Source organism: Balaenoptera musculus, chromosome 2 (genome assembly GCF_009873245.2).
Source record: "Balaenoptera musculus isolate JJ_BM4_2016_0621 chromosome 2, mBalMus1.pri.v3, whole genome shotgun sequence".
NCBI lineage: Eukaryota > Metazoa > Chordata > Mammalia > Artiodactyla > Balaenopteridae > Balaenoptera > Balaenoptera musculus.
The window spans coordinates 137,629,754-137,641,045 of record NC_045786.1 but is presented as its reverse complement, the minus strand read 5'-3'; the positions used below and the strand labels follow the sequence as shown (position 1 = coordinate 137,641,045).

The following is an 11,292-nucleotide window of genomic DNA, read 5'->3' as shown; positions in this document are numbered from 1 at the left end:
GAGCCCCTTGTGCGGCACCGCCACAGTCTGGGCAGCGGCGGCCGGGGGAGCGCTACTACCATGAACTGCCTGGTCCTCCTCCCCAGAGCTGCTCATCCGGGTCGGGCTGGAGACACAGTCAGGGGACCCCGTCGCCGCCGCCGCGCCCCCTCTTCTTTCGGCTCGATCTTCTCTTCCACCTTTTCCTCTTCTTCCTCCACCTTCTCTTCCTGCGTTCCCCCCTCCCCCGCCGCGGATCCTGGCCGCTGCTCTCCAGACCCAGGATGCCGGGGGGCAAGAGAGGGCTGGTGGCACCGCAGAACACATTTTTGGAGAACATCGTCAGGCGCTCCAGCGGTAAGAAGAGTTGCAGTCAGAACACCCCTCCACCTCCATCCTGCCCACCCACGCCCCCCATCCTCCCCGTCCCATCCCTCTCCCAAGGCGGGAGGGGGACGCAGACCGCCCTACCTGGCGGCTGCAGTTACAAGATGGACCTGATTTTAGGTGGGAGTGGGAATGAGGTGGCCGAGGAAAGTTAGTTGCATCCCCTCCCCAAGACGTACTCTCCCCCATCCCACCTGTCCAGAGCCCAGAACCGCAGGAAGCCAAGGGGGAGCAGCGGCTAGGGTGTAGGTACATCTGGAGAACAGAGTTGAGTTTCGCTTTGTTGAGGGATATCTTTTTTGTTCATCGTTTCCCCACATTTTTAAACAAGTAGGCTGAAGAGACTGATCAAATTCTTAGAGTTAATCTCAGTGGAAGGGTTCCCTCAAGTTGGGAATGGCTGTGAAAGTGTCTACTTAAGATTTAGTTTCTGGAATGGCTTTCAGGCCCAACGGGCACCGCTGAAGGGAGCCTTGTGTATGAGAGGGTAGTTGGAGTTGAACCTAAGAAAGAGAGTCAGTTCTGGAAAAATGGGAAGGCAATTATTATGGTCAAATTTGTGTTTAAAGTTTTTTTTTTTAATTTTGCATTGGTCTGTATTGATCTATATGATATATTTGATTTGACTTAAACAGGAGAAATGTAGCAGGGAAGCAATAGCTACTGTGCTTTTAAAGTAACTAGGGAAAGAATTTTAAAAATGCCATTCTACCTTGCTATTGATGTTAGGGTTTTCTTGCCTTAAAGTGTCTTTGAATTGCCATCCATTTATGCATTCATTTCCTCTAAGATATCGAAATGGGGATGGTTATATATTTCACATTTTAGGACCTTATAAACTGCATTTTACTGAAATATACATTTTCTACTTGCTTTCAAATCTTTTATATAATTTTCAATTTTACAAGCAAGATATGTAAAATATCCTTTAAAGTTTTTTGTTTTTTGTTTTTTTCCTTCAGAGGCCTGTTATTATATTTTGAGATCCTTTGCTTGCAGAATTATGAGAAAGACATTTCTGCATATTGATTACAGTAGATTTTGGACCAAAGCAATGGAAATACTCTATGCAATTCCATAATCATTGTTTATTCATTCATTCATTCATTCATTCATTCAATGAAACAATATTTATTTGGGTGCCTTATACAAGAGACACTCTGTGGGGTCCTTCGGACAAAAAAATGATTAAGACACTTCTGCTCTCAAAAAGCTCCCTCCTTAGTGGCAAGACAGAGGCACACTCAAATGATAATAAATAATTAAATACAATTATGCTCTTCCTGAATTGGTAGATTAGGTTATATTAATTCTTAGGATATGATCTCTTCTAAAACTAGGCTTGCAAATATTTCCCCTGATTTGGGGACTATATGTAAGTGTTCCAAGGTATTTTTCATCAATCTCTGACATGGTATTTGGTTTTCATTTGAGGCTTTTGACTTTATTTCTTCGCATTTGGTCAATGCCTGATACTATACAAGTCTTGAACAGACTTTTTTGGGTTCCAAAAAAAAAATAGCTAATAGGCCTGGTTTAGTGTAAAAAAAAAAAAAAAAACTATAATACTTTTAGCCATTCCAGTGTGATTTCAAATGTGTGTTTGATTTTTTATAATATAAAATATAAATTCCTCATGGTAGCCAATGTCTATGTTTATACATTACTTTCTTATATTAATATTGTACAGAAACCTAGAGTACAAGGAAATATTACTGTTAAAACAACCAGTTTGGGAAATTTAAAGGTTATTGGAATTAGCTATTTAAGGTATATCAGTCTGTTTTTCAGCTTTCTCATCCTCTTGGGTTATTTCAACTCCATGCAATTTGGTCTGTGAGAGGACTTTTCAGAGAAGGCCTTAAAGAATAAAATCTGGAGGCTCTCTATTGCTCTGCGTGGTGACCAGAAAGTAGATGAGAATTCCTTGGCTGAAGTTTACTCATATAGCATCTTTGGGTGAAACTTCTCATACAGACCGGAACTATGAGCCAGTTTTTAGAATATCTTTTATTTCTGATATACCATGAAATTAAGACTTACCTTATGTGGCTTAGAAAGAGCTGCTTCCATTGCCTCCATTTTAAATCTACCATCCAAGTCAATGAATGTTTTATCTTTTTTACACTTCTTGTTATAATTGCTTCACTGGTTTAATGTTTCTTTCCATGGATAGCACCAAGTACAAATGAAAATTTATCTGTTTTTGCATTTTAAATATCACCTCTAATTGCTTATGGCTAACTTTTAATACCACTACTCAAAACCTCTGAGCTTTGTTTGAAATGTGTTAGATATTTGAGGAAAGTATATGAGCATGTGTATGTAATCAATAAAAGAAAGTCTCAGTGCCACTTGTACAGGAAGAACCTCAGAAATTGAGAATTACAGAATTAAATTTCTCTACACATTTATGTGCGAGTATCCCACACTTGTTGCCATTTCTATATGATTTGGCAGAGAAATAGAAAAATTCATTCTGAGAAATTGTTTGAGATTAACAGAAAATTCCCTTCAGGGTTCTCACAGATGGATTGAGTTTGTCACCGTGAAGATTTCATTATTCATTAACTTAACAACATTGAAAGTGAAGTATTGGCAGAGCTTTAGTGGAAAAGAAAAGAGGCAGCACTCCTAATCTAGCTAAGAATTGAAGAAAGATGGGTTACTTTTACCCCATGAAGTGCTTCTTTTTCTGATACAACATTATTTTCTTATGAAAATATCAGATCTTTTAGTGAGAGTCGGAGTAGAAGCATATCTAGAGATACACACAGATAAACATACAGACAGGTATCTACCCAGACACAAAGGTAGATGCAGAGGAAGTAAACTCTCTCTCTGTCTCACCACATAGAAAGAGCAAAAGAGAGATGTAAAAAGTAGCAGAAATACAGAGAGAGAGGGAGGGAAGGAGCGTGGGAGGGAGAGGGAGGGGGAGAGAGAGAGAGAGAGAAAGAGAGAGAGGGAGAAAAGGAGGGATACTAGATATGAAAGGGCAATGGACACCAAGAGAAAAAGTCGTTTTATTTGTCCACGGTGATCATTAATGAGCTGAAATCTCTGCCAATTAGAAATCTATCAGAAAACTTCTTGATGGAGAAAAAAAGAGCAAGAAGTGTGGTATATTTGGGTATAGCTTTTAAACATAAGGATATTCTAATAAAGTTCCAAACTCCTCAGTTGCAATTTCCCAGAATAACAGTGCTGTATTCTTTGCCTTAGAGTAGCACTGTAGCCTATTTGCTGTTATTTTACACCTCTTGAGACTGGCTTTTTATTTTCCTTGTTTAGTTGACAGAGTCTGTTATGGGAAAGCATTTCAAATTGTCACTGGTGATTCAAAGTCTATAAAATAAAATAATGAGGGCCATTGAGTAGGATGGATACAAACATATTTTATAGCCAAATCCCAAAATAGTAGAAGTAGGGAATTCCTCTCTTTAGTTTTAAGATAAAAGATAAGATCATTTTTAGACAAATAAAAGGAATTACAATCATTCTTAACATGTGATTCTAGTAGGTATAGGGTACACATTATTACTCCAAGAAATTGTAAAGGTCAAAAGCATAAATGCAATAGCAAGGTTTAGATACATTTTTGGCCAGTAGAATCAAAATATGTTGCTAGGAAGGGAAAGTTTGGGAACCATGTGGTGAGTTCATTACCTGCGTGCAGTGTCTCATAGAAGGCCCCCGTCCAAAATGCCGACTGACCGAATCTGTGTCTGGAACATTATCAGGCCATCTTCCCTTATTTAAACCTTGCATAGTATTTATGCGAGCTATTCACCAATATATTTTGGGCCGTAGGGAGCAGTACACTTATGGGTAGAAGGTAGGTACCTGAGAGAAAGCAACAGTTTTTTAAGACTTTTAGGTGGAATTTTAGATTAAAACAAAACAAAACAAAACATTTCCAAGGCCTTCAATCTGATTATTGCTTTGGGCAGTACATTTTATATATATGTTGTCTTTGATTTCTTAACAAATAGGCAGAAATTATTAGTTTGGGTGACAGTAAACCTGGTTGCCATCTGGAAAATTTTTAACTATAAAAATAATGTCTTTTAAATTAGAATTTACTGTTCTTTAATATTTTAAACATTATGAAAAACTAGAAATGTTTTTCTCTTTAGAGAAAAAAGGGGCCCAGGAAAGAAGAAAACAGAAAAGGCAGTATTTTATGAACCACTTAACCTTCAAGAGAAGAAGTTGAGTATACTCAGTTTTTCATTTTGCCTGAAATACCTGGTTGCACAAGCACTTTCTTTACTCAGTGCTCTTACCTATAGGAAAATCCAAAATCATTTTTGTGCTATAATTAATATTTGTAAAAACTAAGATCTTAAATGAGAACCTGTGGGAGGGGAAATAAGAGAACTCGTGATTTAAAAACAAAACAGAAAAGAAATAATAACTCATAATTCTCATCCAATTAAAAAAATTGTGGAAAACAAATGGATTATTGTGGGGTTTTTTGGTATAGAGTACTTGATATTTTTTCTTGAAAGATCTAAAATACTATTCAGGAAATGTTGATAAAACCACTTAGAGTTTTTGAAGCTTTGGTTTACCCAGGTCTTATAATGTATCACTTTTACCTTTAAAATATCATAGAGATTGAAATTATACTGACCACTTCCTAAATTATATTTATAAGTAAGCCAGAGGATTGTCCCTTGCTTTAGAGTACACACTGCCTTGTATAACAAATGCAGTACTTTGTTGACTAGAGAGTTGCTTGTCCCAGGACATTCTTGTGTTCATTAGAAATTGCTCTGTTTGTTTATCTTTTGCTTGATTCCAGAAGTAGAGTATATAAGAAATCCACGTGCCTGGCCATCTGTCAACTGCCCTACTAAAAGAAACATAAAGCAGTATTTTTGTTAATAGAAGGGAGTGGCTATGATTGTTTTAACTGATGGTGACTGAGTACATTTCTATAAAGGAGTCTTTTAGTTTAGTCAATATTTATCTTTTACTTTCATTGTTAAAAACAGCTGCTTGGTAGCATGGAGGAACAACGCTTCCACCTTCTCTCCAGTGTCTGGTCTAGGAAAAGTTGTACTGTTCTCCAGAGCGCTGTAGTTAAGATTCACCACAAGAGGGCACTATAGGTCCTGCCACAGGTGAACTAAGTAGTTAATATCTTTCTGTTTCTCTTTTCTGTCCTTTTCCTCAAGTTTGATTGGGGGTTAAAATCAACGCAGTTAGTTCTTACTCTTGGCAGAAAATATCTAAAACACAAGACATATAGGAAAGTGAAATGAAGAAAGGAATTGCAATCTTATATTAGTTAATGGTGACCTACGTTTTGTGACTGAATGTGATATTAGTAAAAGCAGTTTATGGAAACAAATTCAAATAAATTTTAGACTAGTAGAGTATTTACTTTAGCAGATGAACAAAATTCTATTGTAATAAATCACCTCAGTGTGGTGATAATATGTATGAAATATAAAGTTTTGCAGAATAATAATGTATAATGTTCATACTAGAAGGATGAATATATTTTCTATTTCAACAAAAATTTTCCTCATCAGATGTCTTGATATAATTTTGATCAAGTTGGTGAAGTAGAATCAGTTCATGACAGTGTTTTGATCTTATTAAAAGGTAGTTTACAGATTTACAGTTACTTACCTAGGCTATTATATGATTCTAGTATTTTGATGTTATCCAAACTTTAAAAATAAAATACAGAGCTAAAGTAAATATTCTTCAAAGTTCTTCAAATTTATTAAACTCTCAAAAAAATATGATTGGAGACATATTACTTTAGGAGGTTCTATTTCCTGTCAGTCATCAAGTCTGAATCTTGGTTTTAGGGATTTTTTTCTTTTTGGTAGGGTTAGAAACCATATTTTGAGAGATGCTCTGAAATGTCCCAAACAAAATCATTTTTAATGGGAAAAATTAAAATATGCCATACAGCACTTCTATGAAGAACAGAGATACATAGTGAAATCAAATGAACATGAATAACAAGTCACAAAACCAGTGGTAATTATTGTTGTGGAAATTGAGGTCAAAGAAAGTAGTCTTGATGTGCTGTAAGAAATGGACATTTGTAAAACATTTTTCTTTACTCATAGAATTTTTAAAACTCCAGTCATATGTTCTCATCACACACACAATAAAAGAAAACACTAGCTATGTGAGATGATGGACATGTTAATTAGCTTGATTGTATACGTATATCAAACCATCAAGTTGTACACTTTAAATATATACAATTTTTATTTGTCAGTTATACCTCAACAAGGCTGAAAAAAAAATCCTTAGTGTGTTCCACTAAATACCCTAGCTTAATAATGTATGATATAACTCCTCTTCATTATTGAAGAATGACTAAAAAGAGTAATTTAAATATTCTCATTTTATATAATATAGAAGTTTTAATATTGGAAAGGCTTGGTCTTGAAACATACTTGATCAAATGAGGGCTGTGACAATATTGTCACATATATCAGTGTGTTAGATGTTATTTTAGTGTTTGGTTGTTTATGGATACTGTTACTAATACAGAGAAATATTTGTGTACATTCTAGATAGTAGTTTTGTGATATGTTGAGTTTTCACATGGGAAAAGATAGGAAAAGTAAATAAAAAGTGAAATAGTTTATAAAGGAAGAGTGGTTGCAAAGCTGCTTGAAATTTTATTGAAATGGATTTCTTTCTTTCTTGGGTATGGTCCCATCAGAGAAACATAAGTACAAAGTCCTATTGATTTCACAAGTTATATGATTTGAGATCTGAGCTTAGGTGCACAATCAGTTTCTAGAGGTAATGACATGTAACTGGGACGTTGTGGAAGTGTTGGTATGTGGACTAAGCTTCTTGAGGATATGGGTTATACCTTACACATGCACATAGCACTAAGTACTAGTTGAATAAATGTTTTTTTTGCTATTGCCTCCTAAATTAACCAAGTCTAGAATTGATTTTTTTCTGAAACACTGCTGATGAAATCTATTAAGTAAGCTTGTATCAGTAATTGTATAGTTTAAAATATTTAGGTAACTAATGTGTATATCTGAAAATGGAAATCATATTGTACAGGGAAAATCAGATGGGACTCATGAGAGCATGAGAGGTGGATGTGTATGTGATCTCACACTCATCTCTTATTCCAACTTGATGTACAGCTGAAATATTTCCTATCATTTTTGTTCTAATCTCCAAGGGCTTAAAAGATAGACTTTTATACAGGAAATAACTGTTTAGAAATTTGTTGATCCTAATTATTGTTTTAAAAACGATTTTGCAGTTAGGAGTTATTGATGGTTAAGTTTTATCCTTGGGAATTGATCCGTACCAGTTTATGTATCTTCTGAGTGAGTTCTGCCTTGAGAAGCAGCTTGCAGTCCTGTGCATTATCCAGAGGAAGAGGCAGAATAGATTTTGGCTTTTTAGAGACTGCATGGGCAGCCTCAGATCACCAAGTTTAACTGAAAATCAAGCAACTCACTTAGATTGAGGGCAAATTTCATCTTTATCCTGATCTTTTCTGTAAGCCTTTTCTGTCTGCTGGCATATTTTTGATTTGGGACAAATTATAGCACAATGAGTTTATTTTCATATATTTATGGCATTGAGAGAATAGAGGAATTTTTCAATGAGGGCTAAATAATCCCAGAATAAACTCCCCTAAAAATAACTCCCATCCTTTTGCTTGCTGTTCATACTCTTTCTAGTTAATCATTCACTAATTCAACATATATTGTTGAGTGCCCACTATGTGCTAGGCTCTGATATAAGCACTGGGGATGCACATTGAACACAATGATAAAAATAACATTTCTCCTATTTTTTTTTCTTTCTGTGAGGGGCAGTGTGCACACTGGTTAGGCACCATAGGTTCTGGAGGCTCGCGTTAAAGTCCTGGCTCTGATGCTTTTTAGCTCTGTGACTTATCTATACCTAGTTTTCTCCTTTGCAAAATGCAAGTAATAAAAGTGCCTAGCTTACGGTGTTGGAGTGAGGATTAAGTGAGGAAATACAAGCAAAGTGCTGAGAACAGTGTCTGGCACATAACAAGCACCGTATCAGTATCAGTGTGGTTAGTTATTGTTATTAGTTAGATGTTTAAAACTTTGAATGCACCATCTGTAGCTGATGCCTTTAATTCTTGGTCACCATTTCCTTTTGCACCTCTTTTCAATGGATTTCTGTGTAAACCGTAATGTTGAAACTTCTAGAAGTTTACAGGTGAGCATTCTTCTTGTGAATCCAAAAACCTTTTATTTGTCCATATTTTTCTGGCTCTGTAGGATTTAAGACTCTGCTCCCCTACCCTCTCCACATGAGTTCGTCTTTTGGCTTTCATGACTTTTCCCTTTCTCCTGCCCTTTTCCCTTTCTTTTTCTATACCCTTTCTATTCCTTTTCTATCCCCTTTCCCCTCCCCTCTCCTCCTCTTCCCTCTCCTGAAGGATGTTTGTCATTCAGGTTCAACCTTCAGCTGTCTTTCTTACATCTTTATCCTCCTTTTCAGAGCGAGTTTGTCCTTGGTCATAATTTAAAATGTATCCTTTCTGTTCTCCAGTCCTGTATTTCCAGTGGCCTATAGAATTTCTCTTGTACACCTCACAAGTTATCTAAAACTCATTGTGGCCAGAGAATTGAATTTATCATTGGTTTTGGCTTCAAATAGACTTACTTTTTTGGTATTTCCCCATTTCTGTCAAAGGTGTCTTTAATATTTTAATCTTTTAGTCTAGAAATCTTAGGGTCATTTTTGGCTTCCCACTCAGTGTAATATTAGTCTTACTTGCTAACCAGATTACTGATCCCTAGGGGTAAGAATTTTGCCAAGTAGTTTTTTCTTACCCTTTATAAGCGCTGTGTGCCGAGTGAGTGATTCCTGCCCATTCACTCTACTGACTCAGGGCATGAAACATGTCCATTACTGATATCATATACAGCCAATGTGTATAAGTATGATGGACCAAAGGAGGAGTTACAGGTTGAAAGAAGAGTTGCCTCACTACTGGGCCCAGAAACAAAAGATGTCCTCTGAGAGTGAGGAATGAAAGGTGTGATACCTTCTCCTTGTTCATTCCCAAGGAGCCTCTTTTTCCACTAGAGCAACCATCGTCAAGGTAACTGGTCATCTTTCTGGAATTCTGTGGGGCAGAGAACAGTGCTCTGAACAGAGCAAAGGCATTTCCATCTTGTCTTGACACAGACTTCCACCCTGACTCTAGCCATTACTCTTGGTGACATCCTAGGACTCTACAGGATTATAGTAACTACCTTGTGGGTTTGCTGGGAAGATTCAGCAAACCCACAAATGTAGCGGATCTTGCACTGTGCCTCATCATAGCAAGGGCTTAATAAATGTTCACCTGTTCCTATTTTCTCTGAGGTAGGGGAGATTTACTTTTCTTTTCTTTTTTTTTAACCTGAAGAAAGCAAAGTATTAAATAGTTAAGGCTTTCCTAAGTCTTAAACTGGTGGATCTGAGATTAAAGGCATTTGGATTCACTTTACCAAGGGCTTACTTATTTGGAGAAAAAAACCAAAACCAAAACAAACAAATAAACACCACTCTTTCCCCCAACAAAAAAACTACTACTTACAGTCAAAGAAACATCAGTTCTTTTTACCTCAGTAATTGGCAGTGCTTGGAGAAGCTGAAGAAGAAGGCAGAAATTCAGCCTCTTTTTGTAACTGGCTCAGTGAAATCCGGCCAAAGGAGAGAAATGAATTGAATTTGTGATCTGTATCTTTCCCTTGAACAATTAGCTCCTAATGCATAGATAGTAGAAATTAAAAAAAAAATAGGACAAAGCTTTAGAAAATTAATCGGATTGTAAATGCATTCAGAAAAGCCTCACTTCTACTTTTTCTACCAGGTGTGGAGATTAGACTAGTCTTTTAATTGAAATTCTCCATTAGTTATCTTGCTATTAGTGTTTGATTGCCTTAAAAGGTTAACTTCAAAGAAAATAGAATCCCTTTAGAACAGCTGTAGTTCATTTGCAAAAACAAGGTTTGCTTATTTGCAGGATTGAAAAATGATGCTTAAACATTAAAAATGTAAAACTTTATTCCCCCTGACAAACATATCTTGACTGATTTAGCTTTTATCCAAGATTATATAACTAGCGAATGTTTTAAGTCCTTAGGTGTTTTAAGAAATGTCATTGTAATGAAATTCAGTAAAAATTTGTTCTTATCAACAGCAGGGTGAAGGTTTTCTGTTGTACTACGAATCTCATAGGCCATTATTGCAGTTATCTTTTACTTTTAATGATTCTGACGAGTATACTTTTTAAATTTTTTTTTTTAACTTTGGGTTTATTTATTTATTTATTTTTATGGCTGTGTTGGGTCTTCGTTTCTGTGCGAGGGCTCTCTCCAGCTGCGGCAAGCGGGGGCCACTCTTCATCGCAGTGCGCGGGCCTCTCACTATCGTGGCCTCTCTTGCTGCGGAGCACAGGCTCCAGACGCGCAGGCTCAGCAATTGTGGCTCACGGGCCCAGTCGCTCCGCGGCACGTGGGACCCTCCCAGACCAGGGCTCGAACCCGTATTCTCCGCATTGGCAGGCAGATTCCCAACCACTGCGCCACCAGGGAAGCCCCTGACGAGTATACTTTTTAGAAACACATCTTTCATGAACAAAACACCAGTGATTAAAAGTAGAAACTTTGAATTGTTGAACATTTTTGTGTGTGTAGAAATATTTTCTATAACAAAATTGCTATTATTCCTACCATTAGAATTTCAGGAATATAAGTTAAAGTATCTCATGAATTCTGAACCACTTTGGCTAGATGGAAAAATGATGAATTTAATGCCATCAAAGAAACACAGAAACTTAAAAATGTACCTTTGATCTTGAAGGAGATGAAAAGTGAAGGCATATTTTTATCTTTGATGACAGCTGAACAAGTTTGAATAAATTAACAGGTACTT

The 11,292-nt window shown here is 36.6% G+C and overlaps 1 protein-coding gene across 1 annotated transcript in view; it reads left to right on the top strand.

Moving 5' to 3' along the window:
* The first annotated feature begins 263 nt into the window (after nt 1–263).
* The window catches only part of KCNH5 (potassium voltage-gated channel subfamily H member 5), a 338,162-nt gene continuing 327,133 nt past the window's right edge, over nt 264–11,292 (top strand). The window contains exon 1 of the mRNA XM_036843658.1: nt 264–336. Coding sequence (XP_036699553.1) covers nt 264–336 — 73 coding nt within the window. The remainder of the gene's footprint in view (nt 337–11,292) is intronic.